The following is a 27,271-nucleotide window of genomic DNA, read 5'->3' as shown; positions in this document are numbered from 1 at the left end:
GTAAGTAAAATGTGTAACTAGCATAAGGCTTCAGGCCCATGGGAGTTCAAGTTCACACTTTGAAAATGTATAACTTCCAGAAAAAGAGGCCAATTAGACTGCTTTTCCAACTCAGGCTGCATTTTAGTGCTGTATTTCTTTTTTGGAAGTTTGGCAATCATAAGTAACATGGTTTTCCCATAATGGTCACCATGGCAGCAGCACCCAAAATTGTGTTTTCTTCTATTCTGATGCAATATTACATAATGGTTAACAGCATAATGACAATCAATTTTTAATAATAAAATAAACGTATTATGGATTTTCAGAAAATGTGACTAGCATGGGTCTTCAAGCCTGTGGAACTTTAAAGTCACACCTTGAAAATGCCAATATGTGAAAAATTAAATTTTCACAAAAAAACTATGTGAAAAATTAAATTTTCATAAAAAAAAAAGATTGGGACCATGGGTCTTCAAGCCCGTGGAATTTCAAAGTCACACCTTGAAAATGGCAATATGTGAAAAATTAAATTTTCACAAAAAAAAATATCTAACGGGCCGTGAGAATTACCAAACAGACTGCATTGCCTACTGAAGCTGTATTTTAGTCCCAAGTTTCTTTCTTGTAAGTTTGAGAACAGTAAGTGACATCAGGCCCGTAGCCAGGGGGGGTTCAGGGGGTTCGAAAGAACCGCCCTTTTTGCCGGTAAAAGGTCCACTTTGGATAAAATTTGATCTAGGCACAAGAAGGTTTTATGGTAAAAAGTCCACTTTTTCAGAAAACGAACCCCCCATTTGAAATTGCTGGCTACGGGCCTGGACATGGTTTTTCTTAAATGGTCATCATGGGAGCAGTGCCCAAAATAGGTTTTTTTCAAATTTTGATGCAATATTACATAATGTTTAACAGCATAATGACCATCCATTTTTAATAATAAAATATTAGTATCATAGATATTCAGAAAATGTGACTAGCAAAGGTCTTCAGGCCCATGGAACTTCAAAGTCACAACTTGAAAATGCCAAAATGTAAACAAGACAGCACTGTTCTGAAATGTATTTTTTTCCCTTTTTTAACAATTTTTCACATAAAACAAAATTAACAGTTTACTGCCATTTTTATATGATCAACTAAGAAAATTGATGAGATGAGAAAAATATCAATAGAACAGTGTTAAATGTTAAAATTCTTCCATTTTGAGATTCTGAACATAGTGAATGATTGAATCTGACAAACTGCAATGATCTTATTAATTGAATAATGAAACTGTTAGCATGCCTATGAATTGAATCTGAGGAAATGTGAAACAAGGCAGCAAAGCTGTCAAATGTACAGACAAAAAGCAGGAAAAAACAAAATAGGGTACTGTCAATTCTGATGCAAAAGTACATTATGTTAAACTGCAAATTCAACATCAAATTTTAATAATGCTCAACAGGTAATTCCAAAGTAAAATGTGTAACAAGCATAAGGCTTCAGGCCCATGGGAGTTCAAGTTCACACTTTGAAAATGTATAACTTCCAGAAAAAGAATCTAATTAGACTGCTCTTCCAACTCAGGCTGCATGCCGATTTTCGAACTTGACCTGCGTTTTAGTAAGATCGATTTTTCCTATGAGTTTCATGACAACAGGCCTATAGGTTTTCCTTGAAATGTGTTTACAGTGTTGCATATATGCTGAAAAGTGAAAAAAACAGCATAACTTCTACAATAATGGCCCAATCATGCTGATTTTCAAACTTGACCTGCGTTTTATGAATATTCATCAGCTCTGTAAATATAAAGCCAGAAAGTAAAACTGCCTTCCACTTATCGTGTTTACAAGGAAAGTGCACGGCGACGACGGGACACTGACGAGGACAGTGACACCGGTGAGGACAGAAGCAGGTGATGGCAATATGTACAGACACGTAATGGCCACTTAATTAGGCAAATGAGTTTATAGCACTAAACTTAGCCTAGTGAATACCCAAGGGGAATTTACAGACTGACCACACAAATTTGTCTTCCTCTATCAAAGGTCTACAGGCCCATAAGTCACACATTAAGAAAAGCAGAAAACAATAATGCACAAAAACAGGAGACTGCCAATTCTGATGCAATAATACATTATGTTTAACTGCACAGTCAACATCAAATTTTAATTATGCACAACAGTTAACACTGATGAAAGTAAAAGCATAAGGCTTCAGGCCCATAAGAGTTCAAGTTTACAATTAGAAAGTGCCAGAATGAGAAAAATGAAAATTTCACAAAAAAAGCATAAATTTAATAAAAATGATAATCCAATAGAGCTGGTTTTCTAATATTAGCTGTATGTCAATCCTAAGAATCATTCTTGTAAGAATAGTTAAAAAAATAGAAAGTAACACTTTACTTTTACATAATATTATTGGTAGCAGAGCACAAAGTAGGTTTTTTGTCAATTTTGATGCAACATTACATAATGATTAACTGTATAAATACCACCAATTTTAAAACATCTACTATTAGAAACATGGACATTAAGAAAATTTGATCACCACTGGGCTTCATGCCCAAGGGAGCTCTAAGTCCCACATTGAAAATTGCAACATGTGAAAGATAAAAATATTCACAAAAAACCTGTATTACTTCCAAACAATTAACTGAGACAATTCTTCAACTGAAGCTTTATTTCAGTCCTATGTTTCTTTCCTGTAAGTGTGAGAAGAGCAAGTGACATGGTTTTCCTTTCACCGCCACTACGGAGGCAGTGCCCAGAATAGGGTTTTGTTCAATTTTGATGCAATATTACACAATGTCAGCATAATAACCATAAATTTTTTCATAATAAAATTAAAGTATCATGGATATTCAGAAAATGTGACTAGCCAATAGAGTTCAGGGTCATACTTTGAAAATCCCAAAATGTAAACAAGAGAAAACTGTACTGAAAGAGTTTATTTCCATTTTCAACACCTTTTTTACATAAAACAAAATAATCAATTTACTGTCATTTTTATATGATCAATCAAAAAATTAATGTTGTCAAAGCAAAAATATCAATATAACAACTAGAGGATCAGAGAGGCGATACCGCCTCCGGATATTGTACCACTAGCTGGAGTAAGCGCATTCGTATGGACCCCCCCCCTCCAAAAAGGGACACCATCACCAGTCTTGTGCTTGACAAGCTCTATAAAATGCAATCAACAGGAGTTCTCAAAATATACAAAAAAATATAATTAAAAATGGTCAGTATATGACTTTCTATTCAACTTCAATAGTAACTATGGACCTATCTCTGCCAGTTTTGGAGATATAAGGGACTAAATGTTATAATTTTGCAGTTACCATAATGTGCCATAAATTTCCTACAGAAAAAATTAATTAAAATACAGAAAAGGTCATTTTGGTCAAAATTCTTGAAATGGGAGGTGCTCTGAAGTTCCAGATGTTCTAATTTGATGAAATAATGTCATTTTTGACCACAAGTTGCCTGCTTTGCCAAGCCTTATGTTTTATTTTTCTGGAGTTCAAAAATAATTATCCATTACCGTACTGCACATTTTTCTTTCACCACCAATATGTACTTTTTGATACAGCGTAAATTTGGAGATAAAAAGGAAGCAAAATTTGCAAAGTTCAGTTCATGGTGAAAAGTAGGTCAAAGGTCAATTTCAAGGTCACATTTAGATTGCCAGTATGACTTCCTATTCAATACAACAGTAACTATGGACCTATCTCTGCCAGTTTTGGAGATAAAAGGGAAGCAAAATTTGCAAAGTTCAGTTCATGGTGAAAAGTAGGTCAAAGGTCAATTTCAAGGTCACAGTAAGATTGCCAGTATATGACTTCCTATTCAAGTTCAATAGTAACTATGGACCTATCTCTGCCAGTTTTGGAGATAAAAGCGAAGCAAAATTTGCAAAGTTCAGTTCATGGTGAAAAGTAGGTCAAAGGTCAATTTCAAGGTCACATTTAGATTGTCAGTATATGACTTCATATTCAAGTTCAATAGTAACTATGGACCTATCTCTGCCAGTTTTGGAGATATAAGGGACTAAATGTTATAATTTTGCAGTTACCATAATGTGCCATAAATTTCCTACAGAAAAAATTAATTAAAATAAAGAAAAGGTCATTTTGGTCAAAATTCTTGAAATGGGAGGTGCTCTGAAGTTCCAAATGTTCTAATTTGATGAAATAATGTCATTTTTGACCACAAGTTGCCTGCTTTGCCAAGCCTTATGTTTTGTTTTTCTGGAGTTCAAAATTAATTATCCATTACCGTACTGCACATTTTGCTTTCACCACCAATATGTACTTTTTGATACAGCGTAAATTTGGAGATAAAAAGGAAGCAAAATTTACAAACTTCAGTTCATGGTGAAAAGTAGGTCAAAGGTCAATTTTAAGGTCACATTTAGATTGCCAGTATATGACTTCCTATTCAACTTCAATAGAAACTATGGACCTATCTCTGCCAGTTTTGGAGATAAAAGGGAAGCAAAATTTGCAAAGTTCAGTTCATGATGAAAAGTAGGTCAAAGGTCAATTTCAAGGTCACAGTAAGATTGCCAGTATATGACGACCTATTCAAGTTCAATAGTAATTATGGACCTATCTCTGCCAGTTTTGGAGATAAAAGGGAAGCAAAATTTGCAAAGTTCAGTTCAAGGTGAAAAGTAGGTCAAAGGTCAATTTCAAGGTCTTATTTAGATTGTCAGTATATGACTTCATATTCAAGTTCAATAGAGACTATGGACCTATCTCTGCCAGTTTTGGAGATAAAAGGGAAGCAAAATTTGCAAAGTTCAATTCATGGTGAAAAGTAGGTCAAAGGTCAATTTCAAGGTCACATTTAGATTGCCAGTATATGACTTCCTATTCAACTTCAATAGTAACTATGGACCTATCTCTGCCAGTTTTGGAGATAAAAGGGAAGCAAAATTTGCAAAGTTCAGTTCATGGTGAAAAGTAGGTCAAAGGTCAATTTCAAGGTCACAGTAAGATTGCCAGTATATGACTTCCTATTCAACTTCAATAGTAACTATGGACCTATCTCTGCCAGTTTTGGAGATATAAGGGACTAAATGTTATAATTTTGGAATTACCTTAATGTGCCATAAATTTCCTACAGCAAAAATTAATTCAAATAAAGAAAAGGTCATTTTGGTCATAATTCTTGAAATGGGAGGTGCTCTGAAGTTCCAGAAGTTCAAATTTGATGAAATAATGTCATTTTTGACCACAAGTTGTCTGCTTTGCCAAGCCTTATGTTTTATTTTTCCAGAGTTCAAAATTTATTATCCATTACCGTACTGCACATTTTGCTTTCACCACCAATATGTACTTTCTGATACAGCATAACTTGAAAACCGTACGGAATACAAAAAAACGGAGACCACCCCCAGTGTTGGGCTTTACATGCTCTACAAAATGCAAAAAAGAATGGGTCTCTAGCATTAACGGTTCCCGAATTAGAGACAGTTTTCAGTTTCGCCATCTTATGGCCGCTACTCCGGTGAAAATGCACTGATTGACCCCAAATTCACGGAGATGAAGGATGACCTGAAGGGTAACACTTTCCAATAATATTATTGGTTAAGTCTGTGTGGTGTCTGAATAACAGGGCAAAAAAAATTTTTTTCGTAAAAAATTTAATTTTTTTGAAAATTTTGGCCTGTTTGACCTTGAAGTAAAGGTCAAAGGTCAAATCCAAGGGCATATTTGAAATCTACACATATGACTTTTGGAAAGCCATCTGTAGAAATTTTTCCCATAACCCCTTCCGTAGGGTAGATAATTAGCATTTAATTTTGCCATTTTTGGACAAGGGTGCATTTCAATGAGTGCCACACCCAGACCCCAATACCGACAAAGCCCAAATTTTACGTGGAACGAGTTGAGATTATAGGTGACCTAAATCCAAGAGATGGGTACGGGGGGCCTTACCGCCTAGGAGGAGAAGCGGTAACGGTAGCCGTCCGGCGGAGCCGGCGGAGCCGGCGGAGCCAACGGAGCCGGCAGACCGGCGGAACGATCCGGACGGGACCGAAACCATGTGTACCGCCAGCGCTAACGCTGGTGGTACAATTATAAATGTCCAAAGATTCTGAACATAGTGAATGGTTGAATCTGTCAAACTGTAAAGATATGATTTTTTTTCCATTTTTATATAATCAACTAACAAGGTTGTTAAGATGCAGAAAATGTCAAAAGAACAACTTAACATATCTAATTAGTTCAAAAATGAGACTGTTAACATGCCTGAATTAAATTTGAGGAAAAAACACTTATATACAAAAAAGGGCATAACTGATCAAGCTTGTTTTCAAAACTTAATCTGTATTTCAGTAACACTGATCACTACTGTGAATTTCAAGACAATTGGCCAATTGATTTTCCTTAAAATGTGTTATAGGTGTTGCACATTTGCTGAAAAAAAGGGAAAAAACAGCATAACTTCCATAAAAATGTTCCTATCATGCTGATTTTCGAACTTGAACTGCATATTATGAATATTTATCAGTTCTTTAAGTTTCAAGCCAAAAGGTGAAACGGTTTTTCAAATATCGTGTTATCGCTGTTGCATAAATGCTGAAAAAAGTGAAAAAAACAGCATAACTTCCCTAAAAATGGCCCGATAATGCTGATTTTTGAACTTGACCTGCATATTATGAATTTTCATCAGTTCTGTAAGATTCAAGCCAAAAGAAAAAACGGTTTGCCACTTATTGTGTTATCGGTAAAAGTGCATGGCGACGACAGCAACACGACAACAGATGCAGGTGATGGCTATATGTACAGACACATCTGTGTCTGTACATAAAAAGTCATAACTTTATCAAAACTTAACTTATCAAGCTTATTTTCGAACTTGATCTGCCTATTAGTTAGACTGATGGCTCTGTGAGTTGCAAGATAATAGGCTGCTCAGTTTTCCTTAAAATGTGTTATCAGTGTTGCATATATGCAGAAAAAAGCAAAAAAAAAACAAAAAAACAGTATAACTTTTGTAAAACTAGTCTGATCAAGCTAATTTTTGAACTCGACCTGTATCTCTTATAGGTTTCATGACAACAGGCCTAACTCCTTGAAATGTGTTATCAGTGTTGCATATATACTGAAAAAAGCAAAAAAAAAAACTTATTAAATAATGGCCCAATAATACTGATTTTTCGAACTTGACCTGCATATGATAAATAGTCATCAGTTTGTAAGTTTCAATCCAAAAAGTAAAACGGTTTTCCACTTATTGTGTTATCGGTGATCAAAGTGCACTGCAACAATAACGACGACAGCGATGACAGATGCAGGTGACAGCTATATGTACAGGCACATCTGTGCCTGTACATCCCCAAAAAAAAAAAGGCAGCAAAGCTGTGCAATGTACAGACAAAAAGCAGAAAATAACAATGCACAAAATAATGAAAATGCCAATATACCAAAATAAAAATCAAATTTTCATAAAAAAAAATTATAACTTCCAGAAAAATACATGTAAACTAAACAGACTGCTTTTCCAAAGGAAACTGCATTTAAGGGCCATGTTTCTTTCCTGTAAATTTGAGAAGAGTGAGTGACATGGTTTTCCTTTAATAGGCACTATGGTGGCAGTGCCTAGAAAAAAGTTTTCTTCAATTTTGATGCAATATTACATAATGCTTAACAGCATAATGACTATCAATTTTAAATGATAAAATAGAAGTATCATGAATATTCAGAAAATGTGACTAGCAAAGGTCTTCGGGACTATGGAACTTCAAAGTCATACCTTGAAATTACCAAAATGTAAACAAGACAGAGCTATACTGAAATGGGTTTATTTCCATTTTAACACTTTTTTTTTACATAAAACAATTAATTTACTGTACTTTTTTAATGATCAACTAAATAAATTGTTGAAATGTAGAAAATATCAATAGAACAATGTTAAATGTTCAGTTTGCTCCATTCTGTGATTCTGAACATAGTAAATGATTAAATCTGACAAACTGCAATGATTTGCTTTTTTGACACTTAATTACACAATAGATTAATATAGGTTTTACACCATTTTTATGTAATCAACTATAACAATATTGTAAAGATGAAAAATTTGTCAAAAGAACAGCATACATATCTAATTAGTTCAATAATGAGACTGTAAACACAGTAAAGACTCTTAAGAGATTATAACAAAAAACCAAACTTTTTAGCAAAAATATGGGGACTAACTTTGAATGTAAAAATGGATTCATAAACTATTGGTAAGTATGGGAAAATTGTTGTTTAATCCAGGAAAATTCATTTTTTGGCCAAAACGAAGAGTTATTATCCCTTTAATCAATCCTGTGAGTTTTATATCAATAAGCCTATTGGTTTTCCTTGAAATGTGTTTACAGTGTTGCATATATGATGAAAAGTGAGAAAACAGCATAACTTCTAAAATAATGGCCTGATCATGCTGATTTTCAAACTTGACCTGCGTTTTATAAATATTCATCAGCTCTGTAAATATAAAGCAAAATTGTAAAACTGTCTTCCACTTATCGTGTTTACGCTGAGAGTGCATGGCGACGGTGATGGCGACAGCAACAATGGCGAAGACAGATGTAGGTGATGGCAATATGAACAGACACATTTGTGTCTGTACATAAAAAAGAAAGCGCTACCTCAGCTTCCTTCCACTATGATGTATCTAACCACTATTGGAATTACCTTTTAGTATACTCTATGAAAAAAGAAACATTTAATTTTTGGAAATTCCCGAAAAATATGGGTGCATTTGGTAAAATGGCTTAGCATCATGATTTCATTCTCCATTAGACTGAAGACAGATTAACAGATTTATTGGTACCGCTTGACTGATTGTGAGGACAATAAAGAGTGCATTTCGGGATTTTTTATGCACACAAACTCATGTCTGAAACTCAGAGTTGAGTTTTACCACTCGTTAACTGTGTTCTAGTCTTCACTATAAAAGGGCATCAGAATGAAGCCATAAACACACTTCTTCATGACACCACGATTGTCGCAACCAGAGAGAGATTGAGCTATTGGCATGCTCCAAGCTGAACGGGGTTGTCTTGCTGTCGCCAGGATGTTTGGAGTCCACCACTCTACCATTACTCGTCTTGCTCAGCGATACCATGCCACTGGTTCCTCTAACGACTGCTCTCATACTGGTCGCCTCCGTGTAACGACCACTGCAACAAGACCGCACCAACCGGCTGATACATCTCCATGACAGGTTCCGGCCCGCCACCAGGTCTGCAGCCAAGACCACTGGGACACACCACAGGTTAGAGTCGGCCAAAACCATTCGTAATCGCTTCCACGCTGACGGTATCCGACAATATCAGCCATATGTTGGATCAGCACTTACCCCCCAACATCACCGAGGTCGGGTTGAATGGTGCACTACACATCATCCTTGGACTTTGCAGAGGTGGTGCCAAGTCACCTTCAGTGATAAGAAAAGGTGACACTGCTTCAGAACAGATGACCAAGATCCGGTGTACAGGAGACGACGTGAACATCCTTCTGAAACTCAGCAGCAGCTGAGAAAGGCACTGGTGGAAGAATGGGCCGCAATGCCACAGGATCAAGTCAGACACTACTGCCGATCCATGAGGAGACGAATAACCGCTGTCCAAGATGCCAACAAGGGGTTACGTCAACTATGGACAGTATGATGCAATTCCTGCCACTTTTGGTTTGAGGGTTGCTTTATTTTTTGATTGTTTTATTGCACTCAAACATGTGTAAATGCCAAAAAAGTTTGTTTGAGGATTAGAAATGGATGTAGGGTTCACATAAAACTGGCGGATCTCAAAATTAAAATTATTCTGCCCCCAAAAAATCTCCTAAAACTGAGTGTTGTGTTTCTTTTTCCTTGAGTATACATGTATAAGATCAACAATATACTCTCTCGAATGACATCAGACAGCAAACTATATCGCAACAACCAGATGGAAAATACTGGCAGGCAAGTCAATTTCTTTATTTTGTTTAATTCCAACAGCAAGATTTTCACGCATGCACAGACATTTGACACTTGTGCCACATCACTTACATCTTGAAAAGCAGTAGCATCACAACAAACTAACAAGGTTATTGCTATTAACCATGTTAGTAACTGCCATCTTGTCACCAAACCACTGCTGAAAGCCATATTGGTCACACGCTGTGTTCTTCCTAGTAGGTGTTTTCTCTGAAAAAATACAGAGTGCATCAACTAAAAATATAAGATAAGATCAGGGTTTGTTCATTCATTAATATACAAATTTAAAAAAATCACATATAACAGAAATTGGATTGCTATTCAGGTAAATTGTATAAAGTTTCACAGTTACAATATATGTTGCTAAAATTTTTTGATGTTTATAAACTAAGAAACAGCAGATGGGAAAAAACTCTTTAGAAACCTTTTAAAGATCTTTTAAAAATTTAGTCAAGAAATTAAAAAGACCATAAGTGCACAGTAGATGCAGTCAAACAGTATTTTTTTTTTGTTTTGTTTGTTTTTGCTTCTAATCTATATGGTCTACAGTCTTCTTCAAGCTGATTTCAATTGTTAAAATAGGTCCTGTTTACTTAACAGAAAGAATTAGTACATGGAGCACATGATGAGTCATCCACTATATGCAACATACCTTTACAAAAGGCATATTTGAGAGGCTAGTGCAGGAGCCCATGTTTGACTTATTTTGTCTAACCCACTTAATTTTTCTGTGAGTTTTTAAATATAATCTGGCACTGATACAAATTCAGGATATTGACATAGGTTAGTTTTTACGTTACAGTTTTAAGTTGAGCAGTGCTGACACTAGTACAGAGCAGATACTTGTAGTTGACCAAGGCAGATATGGTTTTGATTTCTGCTCAGCTGCCATTATGTACCGATTCAGTGATTAAAACGATTCAACTTTTATCTTTTAAACAGCGAATAGTGAATTTTAGAAATAAATGTGAGATTATCTTAACAGCTTTTTTCAATCCAACATGCATATAATGGACCATTGTGTTCTTGTCTATTTATCATATTTGATATTTTCAATTGGCAATTTATGTGAAAAAAGTTTCATTTAAAATAAATTTCAAATATTTACTAAGTGATTAAAATTTAAGGTTAGTTATTTTTAATTATAAATATGATATAATTAAAGCAATGTCTGAGCACCATTACATGGCTTTCTCTTGCATTTTCTTTAAATAGATAAGGATTTTAAGAACATGAAATAAAAATAAACAAAAGTAGATATGCATTTTGCATTTTCTTACTACCAGTATTTTGTGTGTACACATGGAAGAGTTTAATGTATTATTTAAATATTTAGTACAATTATATACTTTTAGAAAAAAATTCAGACAGTGCAATTATTCCACCAAAACATTAATATTGCAAAACTAAGTTTTCAGAAGATATTTTCAATTTGATTGTTATTTTTCTGAATTCTAACACTCTTACATGTACAATGCAATTCTAAATCCAAAAAGATTTGACAGTGGCACTGCAGTAAAGCAAGTTACCAATTTTAGACTTCTGGGAGAAGAATTCAATAGCTCATTTACATGGAAGGACCACATAGACAAACAGTTAAAAAAGCGAGGCAAAGGGTATATTTTTTAAGAAAGTTGAAGGATTTTACTTCAAATGAAATGATTTTAGCAAACTTTTACAAATGCATTATAGAAAGTACATTAATATTTGCAATCATAGTATGGTGTGGGCGGGCCACTGTAGAAGAACGCAAGCGTCTAGATATGGTCACATCAATGTGCGGCAAAATCATCGGTCTGGAACTCCCCTCTCTAGGTGCCATCTATACTAACAGATCAGTAACAAAAACAGAGAAAATCATGTCTGAAAATACCCGCCCGGCACATGGACTTTTTAAAATTTTTACCGTGCAACTGCAGGCTTTTAACTTTTAAGGGATCTGAAAGGTTTTTAAAGAGTTTTTACCCGTCTGCTGTGTCTCATTTTAACAACAAAAATGGAAATTTCTAATTTATTTAGAATTTGTAACCAGAATAGCAGTCCAATTTCTGTTTTATATGAATTTTTATATTTATATATTAATGGCTGAATAAACTCTTATCTTATCTCTTATCTCAAATCAAGGTCTTGTTGTTACTAGTATTGTTATAATAGAGGTAAATGTCCAGTCTGTTGGAGTCTTTTTTTTTTTTTTTTTTTAAATTTTAAGTTGGAACAATAGTTTTAAGAAAACCCATCCTGGATAAAATTCACAAATTACGCATAGAAACTGAGCAAACGGCCTAAGACATGTGAAATGGCAGAATGAGAAATCTGACATTCTCACTAAGGTTACTGAACTATGGAAAGCTGTGGATCTCAGCAAAATCAAAGCTTATGATGCCCTAATTAAGTTGGAAAAGCTGGACAAAATACAAGATTAACTGTCTGGTTCACAAGATAAGCTGCTACAATCACAGCACAAGCTTAAAAATCTAATTGAGGCCCAGTGCAACACGAATAGTTTAGTACATGCACAGGTATAAGAAAATTGATCAAGTCCAAAAAAGACTCCAAGAAATGTCTATCCCATCAGCTACAATGAACTCAAAGGAGAGACCCCTCAACTATGCAGAAGCAGTGGCTGCCTGTACACCCGCCCCACATCGGCACTACCAGCCACCCGAGGAAAACACGGTGCCTCCTCATCTGTACTCATACCATCTCCTTTGACTCTTACCATAACGCACAGCAATCCAAGGACACCAGCCATTACAGTAGCTGTAAACCATGTTAGTAACTGCCATCTTGTCGCCAAACCACTGCTGAAAACCATATTGGTCACACGCTGTGTTCTTCCTAGTAGGTGTTTTCTCTGAAAAAATACAGAGTGCATCAACTAAAAATATAAGATAAGATCAGGGTTTGTTCATTCATTAATATACAAATAAAAAAAAATCACATATAACAGAAATTGGATTGCTATTCAGGTAAATTGTATAAAGTTTCACAGTTACAATATATGTTGCTAAAATTTTTTGATGTTTATAAACTAAGAAACAGCAGATGGGAAAAAACTCTTTAGAAACCTTTTAAAGATCTTTTAAAAATTTAGTCAAGAAATTAAAAAGACCATAAGTGCACAGTAGATGCAGTCAAACAGTATTTTTTTGTTTGTTTGTTTTGTTTGTTTTTGCTTCTAATCTATATGGTCTACAGTCTTCTTCAAGCTGATTTCAATTGTTAAAATAGGTCCTGTTTACTTAACAGAAAGAATTAGTACATGGAGCACATGATGAGTCATCCACTATATGCAACATACCTTTACAAAAGGCATATTTGAGAGGCTAGTGCAGGAGCCCATGTTTGACTTATTTTGTCTAACCCACTTAATTTTTCTGTGAGTTTTTAAATATAATCTGGCACTGATACAAATTCAGGATATTGACATAGGTTAGTTTTTAAGTTACAGTTTTAAGTTGAGCAGTGCTGACACTAGTACAGAGCAGATACTTGTAGTTGACCAAGGCAGATATGGTTTTGATTTCTGCTCAGCTGCCATTATGTACCGATTCAGTGATTAAAACGATTCAACTTTTATCTTTTAAACAGCGAATAGTGAATTTTAGAAATAAATGTGAGATTATCTTAACAGCTTTTTTCAATCCAACATGCATATAATGGACCATTATGTTCTTATCTATTTATCATATTTGATATTTTCAATTGGCAATTTATGTGAAAAAAGTTTCATTTAAAATAAATTTCAAATATTTACTAAGTGATTAAAATTTAAGGTTAGTTATTTTTAATTATAAATATGATATAATTAAAGCAATGTCTGAGCACCATAACATGGCTTTCTCTTGCATTTTCTTTAAATAGATAAGGATTTTAAGAACATGAAATAAAAATAAACAAAAGTAGATATGCATTTTGCATTTTCTTACTACCAGTATTTTGTGTGTACACATGGAAGAGTTTAATGTATTATTTAAATATTTAGTACAATTATATACTTTTAGAAAAAAATTCAGACAGTGCAATTATTCCACCAAAACATTAATATTGCAAAACTAAGTTTTCAGAAGATATTTTCAATTTGATTGTTATTTTTCTGAATTCTAACACTCTTACATGTACAATGCAATTCTAAATCCAAAAAGATTTGACAGTGGCACTGCAGTAAAGCAAGTTACCAATTTTAGACTTCTGGGAGAAGAATTCAATAGCTCATTTACATGGAAGGACCACATAGACAAACAGTTAAAAAAGCGAGGCAAAGGGTATATTTTTTAAGAAAGTTGAAGGATTTTACTTCAAATGAAATGATTTTAGCAAACTTTTACAAATGCATTATAGAAAGTACATTAACATTTGCAATCATAGTATGGTGTGGGCGGGCCACTGTAGAAGAACGCAAGCGTCTAGATATGGTCACATCAATGTGCGGCAAAATCATCGGTCTGGAACTCCCCTCTCTAGGTGCCATCTATACTAACAGATCAGTAACAAAAACAGAGAAAATCATGTCTGAAAATACCTGCCCGGCACATGGACTTTTTAAAATTTTTACCGTGCAACTGCAGGCTTTTAACTTTTAAGGGATCTGAAAGGTTTTTAAAGAGTTTTTACCCGTCTGCTGTGTCTCATTTTAACAACAAAAATGGAAATTTCTAATTTATTTAGAATTTGTAACCAGAATAGCAGTCCAATTTCTGTTTTATATGAATTTTTATATTTATATATTAATGGCTGAATAAACTCTTATCTTATCTCTTATCTCAAATCAAGGTCTTGTTGTTACTAGTATTGTTATAATAGAGGTAAATGTCCAGTCTGATGGAGTCTTTTTTTTTTTTTTTTTTTTTAATTTTAAGTTAGACCAATAGATTTTAAGAAAACCCATCCTGGATAAAATTCATCCTGGATAAAACCCATCCTGGATAAAGTTCACAAATTATGCACAGAAACTGAGCAAAACGGCCTAAGACATGTGAAATGGCAGAATGAGAAATCTGACATATATATTCTCACTAAGGTTACTGAACTATGGAAAGCTGTGGATCTCAGCAAAATCAAAGCTTATGATGCCCTAATTAAGTTGGAAAAGCTGGACAAAATACAAGATTAACTGTCTGGTTCACAAGATAAGCTGCTACAATCACAGCACAAGCTTGAAAATCTAACTGAGGCCCAGTGCAACACAAATAGTTTAGTAGATGCACATAAGAAAATTGATCAAGTCCAGAAACGACTCCTAGAAATGTCCATCCCACCAGCTACAATGAACTCAAAGGAGAGACCCCTCAACTATGCAGAAGCAGTGGCTGCCTGTACATATGCCCCAAAATCTGCACCACCAACAACCCCAGGAAAGCACGGTGCCTCCTCATCTAGCAGCTGTACTCATACCATCTCCTATGACCCCTACCATAATGCACAGCAATCCAAGGACACCAGCCATTACACAAGCGTCCACCATCACTCACCTTGTACTGCTTGAGCATTCAAATGGATCTTGAAATTAGGGGAACACAGCCTCAATTTACCGCATCAGACAAGTGTACAAATTAAGTCGAGGTGTTAGAATATGAGCACAAACCTCTCTTATACACGGCCAAATGACTTGGACAGCATAAAACGCTGTTTTGAACAGCCAATCAGGACTCAGCATTCTGTCACACCCACAATCCCACGTTTGTTTTGCCTTGCCAAGGGTGTGCCACCCTGAGTTTCAGAGATGACTTGACACTAACCTCTTCACTATACCCTATCTTCATTGTATCAAGTTACCTCTGACCACATTCGCTTGCCTGCACTGCCCTCCAATCAAATTTAAAGCCCGCCCTCAATGACTCATTGCACGATCTAGCTAATAATTCAGATTCTGGGGTAGCGCTAACACTTGCCAATTTAGCCAAAAATCTAAAACTTACTTAAATTGGCTAAAGAAAAGGGGCTTGATTTGACTTGTTTTAGTCAAATTATAACCATTTTGTTAACAAATTGACAAAAAAGTGGTGATTTGGCTAGGTGCAAAAATTTGCTAGGGCTACCCCAGAGATTCTTTATTGTTACAGTCGGCATGACATCACATGATGGCCGCCAAGCCCAGAGGTAAAACAATCTGTAAGCTCCATTACTCCCAATGTTAAAATGATCAACTTAGATCGTCTGCATCTCTCACACCAGTAGATAATCAAACTTGACAATATGGTCTACAGTCTGCTTCAAGCTGATTTCAATTGTTAAAATAGGTCCTGTTTACTTAACAGAAAGAATTAGTACATGGAGCACATGATGAGTCATCCACTATATGCAACATACCTTTACAAAAGGCATATTTGAGAGGCTAGTGCAGGAGCCCATGTTTGACTTATTTTGTCTAACCCACTTAATTTTTCTGTGAGTTTTTAAATATAATCTGGCACTGATACAAATTCAGGATATTGACATAGGTTAGTTTTTAAGTTACAGTTTTAAGTTGAGCAGTGCTGACACTAGTACAGAGCAGATACTTGTAGTTGACCAAGGCAGATATGGTTTTGATTTCTGCTCAGCTGCCATTATGTACCGATTCAGTGATTAAAACGATTCAACTTTTATCTTTTAAACAGCGAATAGTGAATTTTAGAAATAAATGTGAGATTATCTTAACAGCTTTTTTCAATCCAACATGCATATAATGGACCATTGTGTTCTTGTCTATTTATCATATTTGATATTTTCAATTGGCAATTTATGTGATAAAAGTTTCATTTAAAATAAATTTCAAATATTTACATAGTGATTCAAATTTAAAGTTAGTTATTTTTAACAATAAATGATATAATTAAAGCAATGTCCGAGCACCATTACATGGCTTTCTCTTGCATTTTTTAAAAATAGATAAGGAGTTTAAGAACATAAATAATAGTAGATATGCATTCTGCATTTTCTTACTACCAGTATTTTGTGTGTACACATAGAAGAGTTTAATGTATGTATTATTTAAATATGGGCATTTTTACAATCCTGGGCACTTTTCAGATTTTCCCACATATTGCTAAATAACAAATTACATACATATGATCAAAGAATTCTTTTATCACTATGTTGGAGAATGGTGTAAGTGAAGATAAACACTGAAAATAGAAATTAAATATCACCACCGAGTCCAAAGTTATGCTAAAGCAAAGCCCGAAAAATGACCAAAAATTTTTCCTGTTTCAGTCATATGAAATATAAAAGCAATCTGAAATAAATTAAAACAGTCTTTGACATTGCATTTTTTTGGATTATAAAACACTCAGTAGTATGGTGGAAGCAAAAAGTTTAAATATTAACAGGAGAGAGGTGTATCCTAGGAAAAAGAAGTCTTTTAATGGCATCCTGGTATTTCCGTTAAACGATATGTCCATTCCAAAACAAAAATAAATTACTTTCAGAAAATATATCATAAAACATACAGTATAATTAACCATCCTAATCATTATTTGGATGTATTGGTATTGTTTGTATCAAATAATGAAATCTGCGCGATGATTCTGGAGCTTGACATGGAGTGCAAAATAACCCTACCGTGTTTTTCCATTAAATTTGTCCATTCCGAAACATTGGGTTTTTCTTACATAAAAAGAACATGTTGACACCTAGCCTGTAACAATATATATTTCTCTAAAGCCCAGGACATGTGATATTTATTTTTATATAAGAAAACCCCAGTGCACAGAAACCCATTTAACTGTGCCCTTTTTTGAGATGCTTGTTAAAAATCGTCCATTCAGAAACAAAGTACCTTTACGTTGCCAATATTATAAATAGAGAGAATTCTGTGTTAAATGCTGTATGTTTCACTTGACATGAGCAAATTACTGTTAGAGCATCATGCATATGACATAAAAATAATAGAAGAACATTTCTTCACTGGCATCTTTTTAAATTTCTATATACATCCTCAACAAAAAAATTCATTTTTGCGAGTCAACATCTTTTCTTTGGATCTACTAGAACTTCCATTGCATATTTTCCCAAAGTTCATGTATTTCAAAGTTAAATTAACAATTAATTAATGAGATTATATCAGTATAAATAGAAATAAAGGCAATTTGGATGCTTTGTATCGGAAAGGACATTTTTTAACACATTTTCTAAAACACTTGTTTACTCTTTGGTCTGCTCATCTATTTATTATTCATGAGGAAGAGGATGATGGGAAGCACATCAAATTTATGTAGAATATAATTTTGAATAATATAGCTTACCTTACTTTAAATATTGCTTACTTATGATGTACATAAAAGTATTCGAAAATAGTTATGAGGCTACACATGTTAAAGTTGCAAGAGTCAGTTCACTGGCACGGTTTACAGAGGCGCTTGCAGGCAGGTTATAATTAACTTCCTGTGATTATTTATATTATATACATACATCATGATATACCGGTATATATATATATATCATTTAAGCAATTTTGTAAATGTTAAATAAATGTCCATTCCGAAACACAGGACATGCCTAAAAGGACATATTTAAAAATGTAATTACTAAATTTAAACCTGACCTTGTCAAATAATATTTTATACAGCTATGAGCTGTAACAAAAGGAAGCAGAATAGGGTATAATGGAGTGTAGAACTCTCTATTTTATGTCATGATCAAATACTAATGGAGTAACATTTCAAAAAAGAATCAAAAACTATCCAAAATGACCAATTAATGTAATAAAAACAGTTCAGTTTTAATCTAGTTAACTCATATTTTGTCCAATGGTTGCTTCACCTTGTAAACCAACATACTATGAGATTAAGGCAATTTCATAAATATTAAATAAATGTCCATTCCGAAACAAGGACATGTCTAAAAGGACATATTTTTAAACATGTCTTTACTGTTGGTAAATCTGACATTGTCAAATAATATTTTATACAGCTATGAACTCTAACAAAAGAAACTGGAATAAGGTGTAGTGGTGTAAAGAATACCTGGAATATATCTCAGAATCAATATTTAATAAAACTAGAGGATCAGAGAGGCGATACCGCCTCCGAATATTGTACCACCAGCTGGAGCAAGCGCATTCTTTTAGACCCCCACATACACAAAATAAGGGACACAGCCACCAGTCTTGTGCTTGACAAGCTGTAAACATGCAACAAGAATTTTAAAAATATGCAAAAAATATATATAACTAAAAATGGTACAATTAAATTTAAGTTAATCGTAAGGTAGGTCAAAGGTCAATTTCAAGGTCACAGTAAATTGCCAGTATATTACTTCCTATTCAAGTTCAATAGTAACTATGGACCTATCTCTGCCAGTTTTAGAGATAAAAGGGAAGCAAATTTTGCAAAGTTCAGTTCATGGTGAAAAGTAGGTCAAAAGTCAATTTTAAGGTCTCATCTAGATTGCCAGTATATGACTTCCTATTCAAGTTCTATAGTAACTATTGACCTATCTCTGCCAGTTTTGGAGATAAAAGGGAAGCAAATTTTGCAAAGTTCAGTTCAGGGTGAAAAGTAGGTCAAAAGTCAATTTTAAGGTCTCATCTAGATTGCCAGTATATGACTTCCTATTCAAGTTCAATAGTAACTATGGACCTATCTCTGCCAGTTTTGGAGATAAAAGGGAAGCAAATTTTGCAAAGTTCAGTTCATGGTGAAAAGTAGGTCAAAGGTCAATTTCAAGGTCACACTTAGATTGCCAGTTTATGACTTCCTATTCAAGTTCAATAGTAACTATGGACCTATCTCTGCCAGTTTTGTAGATAAAAGGGAAGCAAAATTTGCAAAGTTCAGTTCATGGTGAAAAGTAGGTCAAAGGTCAATTTCAAGGTCACACTTAGATTGCCAGTATATTACTTCCTATTCAAGTTCAATAGTAACTATGGACCTATCTCTGCCAGTTTTGGAGATAAAAGGGAAGCAAAATTTGCAAAGTTCAGTTTATGGTGAAGAGTAGGTCAAAGGTCAATTTAAGGTCACATTTAGATAGCCAGTATATGACTTCCTTTTCAAGTTTAATAGTAACTATGGACCTATCTCTGCCAGTTTTGGAGATAAAAGGGAAGCAAAATTTGCAAAGTTCAGTTCAGGGTGAAAAGTAGGTCAAAGGTCAATTTCAAGGTCACATTTAGATTGCCAGTATATGACTTCCTATTCAAGTGCAATAGTAACCATGGACCTATCTCTGCCAGTTTTGTAGATAAAAGGGAAGCAAAATTTGCAAAGTTCAGTTCATGGTGAAAAGTAGGTCAAAGGTCAATTTCAAGGCCACATCTAGATTGCCAGTATATGACTTCCTATTCCAGTTCAATAGTAACTATGGACCTATCTCTGCCAGTTTTGGAGATAAAAGGGAAGCAAATTTTGCAAAGTTCAGTTCATGGTGAAAAGTAGGTCAAAAGTCAATTTTAAGGTCTCATCTAGATTGCCAGTATATAACTTCCTATTCAAGTTCAATAGTAACTATGGACCTATCTCTGCCAGTTTTAGAGATAAAAGGGAAGCAAAATTTGCAAAGTTCAGTTCATGGTGAAAAGTAGGTCAAAGGTCAATTTCAAGGTCACACTTAGATTGCCAGTATATTACTTCCTATTCAAGTTCAATAGTAACTATGGACCTATCTCTGCCAGTTTTGGAGATAAAAGGGAAGCAAATTTGCAAAGTTCAGTTTATGGTGAAGAGTAGGTCAAAGGTCAATTTAAGGTCACATTTAGATAGCCAGTATATGACTTCCTTCTCAAGTTTAAAAGTAACTATGGACCTATCTCTGCCAGTTTTGGAGATAAAAGGGAAGCAAAATTTGCAAAGTTCAGTTCAGGGTGAAAAGTAGGTCAAAGGTAAATTTAAAGGTCACATTTAGATTGCCAGTATATGACTTCCTATTCAAGTTCAACAGTAACCATGGACCTATCTCTGCCAGTTTTGGAGATAAAAGGGAAGCAAAATTTGCAAAGTTCAGTTCATGGTGAAAAGTAGATCAAAGGTCAATTTCAAGGTCACAGTTGACCACAAGTTGTCTGCTTTGCCCAGCCTTATATATTATTTTTCCAGAGTTCAAAATTTATTATCCATTACGGTACTGCACATTTTGCTTTCACCACCAATATGTAATTTTTGATACAGCGTAACTCGAAAACCGTATGGAATACAAAAAAACGGAGACCACATCCAGTGTTGGGCTTTACATGCTCTACAAAATGCAAAAAAAGAATGGGTCTTTAGCATTAACGGTTCCCGAATTAGAGACAGTTTTCAGTTACGGTACTTTATGGCCGCTACTCCCGTGAAAATGCACTGAATGACCCCAAATTCACGGAGATGAAAGATGACCCGAAGGGTAACAGTTTCCAATAATATAATTGGTTAAGTATGTGTGGTGTCTGAATAACAGGGCAAAAAATTTTTTTTTCGTAAAAAAATTCATTTTTTTGAAAATTTTGGCCCATTTGACCTTGAAATAAAGGTCAAAGGTCAAATCCAAGGGCATATTTGAAATCTACACATATGACTTTTGGAAAGCCGTCTGTAGAAAATTTTCCCATAACTCCTTCCGTAGGGTAGATAATTAGCATTTAATTTTGCCATTTTTAGACAAGGGTGCATTGCAATGAGTGCCACACCTAGACCCCAATACCTACAAAGCCCAAATTTTACGTGGAACGAGTTGAGATTATAGGTGGCCTAAATCCAAGAGATGGGTACAGGAACCCTTATCGTCTAGGAGGAGAAGCAGTAACAGTGACTTGGCGGCGGAGCCGCAGGAGCCGGCGGAGCCGGCAGAGCCGGCGGAACATACAGGTTGGGACTAAAACCGTGGGTACCGCCAGCGCCTACGCTGGTGGTACAATAAAATTCCAGTAATGAATTACTAGTACAGAATAGACAAAACAAGCACAAAATGTAATAAAAAGAATTCATTTTAGTTCAGCTTGCACCTATTTTGCCCAGTTATTCATAGACTTTACCTAAAACTTATAAACTCAAGTACTACAATATATTAAAACAATATCATAAATGTTAAAAAAATGTCCTCTCCGAAACAGGGATGTTTCGGAAAGGACATTTATTTTAACATGACACTGCAATTAGCACACATGTCTGTGCAAAATAATATTTTACACAATCATGAAGCATAACATAAGGAACTAATGCAAGGTAAAGTGAAGTACAGAAGTCCTCAGAATATCTCAGAATCAAAAACTTCATGAAGTCACATTTAATACTGAAACAGGAAAATTACAAAATATCATTGATTCGTCACATTTTGGATATTTTCATCCATTTTTTTTGCAAATACATAAAAAAAGCAATACTCTCTGAGTAAAACTAAGTGGTTTTCTGGAGATCAATACCTTAAATTATCATAAAAGTCACACACTTCAAGGTTTAGCTTATGAAAATTTAAAAAATGATTTTCAAAATTCAAATAATCATAACTTTATACATACACAAGGTTTTATCTCGGGATTGTCATTTCTTATACCCTTCAGGTCTATACTTTCAAGAAAAGTACACATTTCAACACAATAATGACTTCTATTTTTGACCCTTGGTGGGAAAAAAAGGAGTACAATGCAATTCTAAATCCAAAAAGATATGACAAATCAAGGTCTTGTTGTAACTAGTATTGTTATAATAGAGGTAAATGTCCAGTCTGTTGGAGGTTTTTTTTTACCAGTGAATTTTAAGTTAGACCAATAGATTTTAAGAAAACCTATCTTGGATAAAATTCACAAATTACGTATAGAAACTGAGCAAACGGCCTAAGACATGTGAAATGGCAGAATGAGAAATCTGACATTCTCACTAAGGTTACTGAACTATGGAAAGCTGTGGATCTCAGCAAAATCAAAGCTTATGATGCCCTAATTAAGTTGGAAAAGCTGGACAAAATACAAGATAAACTGTCTGGTTCACAAGATAAGCTGCTACAATCACAGCACAAGCTTGAAAATCTAATTGAGGCCCAGTGCAACACGAATAGTTTAGTAGATGCACAGGTATAAGAAAATTGAGTCCAGAAAAGACTCCAAGAAATGTCCATCCCACCAGCTACAATGAACTCAAAGGCGAGTCCCCTCAACTATGCAGAAGCAGTGGCTGCCTGTACATATGCCCCAAAATCTGCACCACCAACAACCCCAGGAAAGCACGGTGCCTCCTCATCTAGCAGCTGTACTCATACCATCTCCTATGACCCCTACCATAAAGCACAGCAATCCAAGGACACCAGCCATTACACAAGCGTCCATCGTCACTTAGATCACCAGCAGAAACCTTCAGTCCTCATACTGGGGAAACTCTCAGCATTGAACACATTGAAAGACAACATGGTTTAGTCAACGTTAATGAGCACAAACCTATGCAATTGAAGATCAAAGAGGTAGGATCAATAATTATTCAAAATTGCATGAATTCCATTTAGTTCCTGCTAGTATCATAGATAAATAGTATTGTTTTCTTATTTTCATTCCATGACATTTACATTTTCAATACATTCCTGTACATCTCTTTAAAAAACTTGGATTAGGCAAAGTGCAATATTCCTGGCATCAGTGGCAGGTCCATAAGAAATAAGATAAAAATGTCTGGAACTTTCGGATCTAACTGTATGGGCACTTCTGTCCAGATGGAAGTGATCCACAAAGCCAAGCAATCTAACACCAATAGAAAGTGGATTATCATGTATGATCTTACTGATGTCACTCCTACCCTAAGAGAGACTGTCAAACACACCTGGGCCGGGGATGTAGACATCAGGGATGGGCAGGGGCAATTTTACACATGTGCTATATGGACAGAATAAATTCTATTGGAGAAATGAACAAAGGTAACAGAAGGGATGCTGCAGTAATTCTCGGTGATTTACAGAATCAAAGGAAGTTAGTCCTAGCTATTAGGTCATTTCTGGAAAAAAAATACAAGGAAGCAAAAGTCAAATACAACTTGAACATAGCACAAAATTCCACTCTGCCAAAAGAGAAAATGTAAGCCATCGCCTGGGACTTACAGGAATGTGAAGTTTTACTAGAACTGAGTCTAAAAATATCCAATTCCACTGATTATGCATGTACAGCTGTAAAGCCAAGTTCTGAAAGATGTATCCCTTCCGATATTGCTCAGGTCAAGACAGACCTTATGCTACATTGGAAGGGAAAAAAAAGAACTGCTGCTACACATTTACTTGTATACAATACATGATTTCGGATGAACAAAGAAACAAATGAAAAAAGACCTTATGCCTCGCCTGTTAGGTGCCTGGCAGTAAACACCCAGACAGACAAGAAAGCAAAACTGCTTACTGAAGAACTAATACAGGCAATGACACAGGAGGGCATGCATGTTGTTGGTATGCACTGTTTATAGAATAGAAATTGCAAATGAAAAAGCATATGGGCCCATTTGAATGAAAAAAGAAAGCATTTCTCATTTCTTTTATTATTATTATTATTATTTTTTTTTTTTTTTTTTTTTTTTTTTTTTTTTTTTTTTTTTTTTTTTTTTGTAAGACAACTGTTTGTCAGTGGGATATATGATCCTTACTGTACATACTTACATGTGTCTTCTGGACTCCATTTTTAATCTTGTAGGCAGCAGCACTAATGTCCTGAAACTGAATCTGTTTTGGATGCTCAGGGTCACAAGAAGGATCTTTCAAAACTTCAGTATCCCCCTCCTCTTCTTCCATATTCTTCTCCTCTTCAAACTGACCATTTGGTATGGGGTCATCATCAGATAAAATGTCTCCATTCACTGACAAATGTCCATTCATCATATTGTTGGTGTCTGTTATTACTGGAGTGGGTTAACCCGGATATACTTCTACAGCTGTATGAAATTAAAATAAATGTCTAAGTTGCTTAATTATCATGTTGCACATCTTTCATGCAATGAAGTCACTGCATGCATGACAATGGCTGGTTTTTAAAGTACAGACAAGGCAATGAATAGAAGCATATGTGTTTTCAATATGAAAGAATGATATGTAGGAGACTAAGTACATGGTACCTGTACATGCAGCAAACATGATCAATGAAGTTGAAATAAATAAGTTCAGTGATGGAGAGAAAAAAAAATAGACTATTTCCTTTCTATCTAAAAAAATATTATTCATTTCATTGATGAAAATTAAAGTTTACCAATAGCTTGGTGACCGCCTTTCTGCTGGCAAGTACAACAAATGATTATGCTACACACACGTGAGGTTTAATCATCACCTATCCCTGTCTATGCATGATGCAAGAGTTCCTACCTTCACCCGGTGTGCTCTCCCTGCACGGAGAGCGCGCAATTACGGTAAGTACTGCGCACACCAGGTGGAGAGCCCAACTTCCCTGCCTGATCCCGGTGAGTACAACTCAACCACAGCTACCGTACAGACGTGTACGGTGCAGACGACGAAAATAATCAGAATTGAGACACAATACACAGTGATCTACATGTACAATCTCACCAGTGAATACTTTACTACTGTACATAAATCATAAATGATCAACATGTAACAGTGTCATCACTGTGATCGAGGCTGCAGTGGCATTTTAAAGTTCACTTTTCAATTGTACATATCCAGACAATTAAAGATAAAACCAAAGACAGGATTATTCAACTGAAACGTAGTCTACATGTACAGTACATTGCGCAGGCCGCTGTACCACAGAAAAGGGTTATTGCCTAATAATGAGTGCAATGTTTACCTGACAAAACGTTCCAAATGTGTATTGCTTACGGGTTCCTTGTATTGCTTGAAGGCATTCAAATCGACCTCGGCGAAGACAGCCTCAATTACCGCATCACACAATTACAAAATAAGTTGAAGAAAGTGTCAAAATATGAGCACGAACCTCTCTCTCATGCACGTCAAAATGACCTTGAGAGAACAAAACAGCCAATCAGGGCTCAGCATTCCGTCACACCCACAATCCCACGTTTGCTTTGCTGTGCCAAAGGTGTCCCCAATCCTCACTGAGCTGCCGCTAGGGGGACTTTAGAGAAACCGGAAGTTTACGTATTTTGAATTGACCAAAATTTTGAGTATTTAGAGGGTATCAAAAAGGGTGAAATATCTCAGCTATTAAGGTACCAAATGTATCATTATGTATATTCACATTTTTAAAAATAATTTCAAATAAGCTGAGATGCGCCTTGAGTTGATCCAGAGCCGCTTTTGTGTAAGAAAGTGAGTTTGAAATTAAAAATGTGTGACAGCAATTACGCAAGTCCAACTTTAACGCCGATGTTTGTACCTGTACTTATAGAGGTCTCTCTGGATTTTAGAATGACGCGCGTGTGCGCTCGCGCGTCAGTCAGCGTGTGACAGCAAGTATCTGCACACTGCCAACTCAAAATTACTTTTTTTCTGCTTTTTTTAAGTCCATGTCTTACAAAAACGGCATAAATTTTTTACAATGACATTCATTCAATAATTACGACACCAACGAGGCTGCTAGCTACCATTGACCCAATGATCTTTACGCTCAATATACATGCACCTTGTTGGAAATGCTCAAAATCTATAAGACAGAGGTTTCTCCGGATTCCAAAATTTTCATATGTGCAAAAATGATCATTTAGCTATCTAAAAATGTGAACAGAAAAAGAAAATATTGTTCAGCTGCATTTGTCTCTATTCAAAAAAGCGTGACTATACATCGGAGTTTTGTCTGACGCCATTTTGGTGCTGACATCTAAAATCAGTGAAAACTCTGTGAAATACATATGTCAACATTCTTTTGGTGTATACAATATAACTTAAGCACCTGGATCTTCAAACAATCATAGAGCCCTTTGAGGTGGAAAGTGATCTTATAAGTAGGTGTCATTGTAGCAAATAGAACTAAAACAGATATGATCTTCACAGGTGCTGTTATTGTATTTGTCTTTGAAAAGGGGAGCTGAAAGAAAGCTCTAATGACAATTTACTCGTCAATTAGTTATAAATGACATCTGTGAGGTTACACAGTTTAAACTTTTGGGCATCAATATAAGCAATGACCTAAAATGGGGTACTCATGTGGATCATATATATATAACAAGGCAGCATGCAAAGCTGTCAAATGTACAGACAAAAACCAGAAAATAAAAACGCAGGAAATAGGATACTGTCAATTCTGATGAACTAATGTATTATGCTTACTGTAACTGCATAGCCAACATCAAATTCTTATTCTGCATAACATTGGATTAGGATGAAAGTAAAATGTGTATCAAGCATTAGACTAAGTTCCCATACCTAGATCAATCTAACAGGATCAATCCAACTCCAAGGGGTTTCTCACTAAATTGCTTTCAGTTTGAGAGTCTTAGGATTCTGGCATGCCAGTTTCAGTAGGCATGACAGACAACTAAGCCACTTACATTGATTGCAATTTAGCG

At 35.1% G+C, this 27,271-nt stretch overlaps 1 protein-coding gene across 18 annotated transcripts in view; it reads right to left on the bottom strand.

Moving 5' to 3' along the window:
* LOC147759294 (fasciclin-2-like) overlaps positions 1 to 25,798 on the bottom strand; it is a 130,051-nt gene extending 104,253 nt beyond the window's left edge. For 9 of the 18 annotated variants that reach the window (XR_015331606.1, XR_015331603.1, XR_015331605.1 and 6 more), the window contains exons 1-4: positions 25,594 to 25,793; positions 24,456 to 24,727; positions 12,655 to 12,789; positions 10,008 to 10,145 (exon numbers count right to left, since the gene is read on the bottom strand). Coding sequence is in view for 12 of the 18 variants with exons in the window: in XM_086998494.1 (XP_086854620.1) it covers positions 10,008 to 10,145; positions 12,655 to 12,789; positions 24,456 to 24,674 (492 nt within the window). In the remaining 6 variants the exon portion in view is untranslated. Of the gene's footprint in view, positions 1 to 10,007; positions 10,146 to 12,654; positions 12,790 to 15,406; positions 16,625 to 24,455; positions 24,728 to 25,038; positions 25,561 to 25,593 lie in introns of those variants that run through there. The other 9 variants (XM_086998500.1, XM_086998497.1, XM_086998503.1 and 6 more) reach the window with 6 other exon arrangements.
* Between the last annotated feature and the right edge of the window lie 1,473 nt (positions 25,799 to 27,271).

This window comes from Lingula anatina, unplaced genomic scaffold, assembly GCF_051362555.1.
Source record: "Lingula anatina isolate TDL-2025a unplaced genomic scaffold, LinAna3.0 unanchor82, whole genome shotgun sequence".
NCBI lineage: Eukaryota > Metazoa > Brachiopoda > Lingulata > Lingulida > Lingulidae > Lingula > Lingula anatina.
The sequence above is the reverse complement of the archived record's forward strand: the minus strand, read 5'-3'. Positions and strand labels throughout refer to the sequence as shown.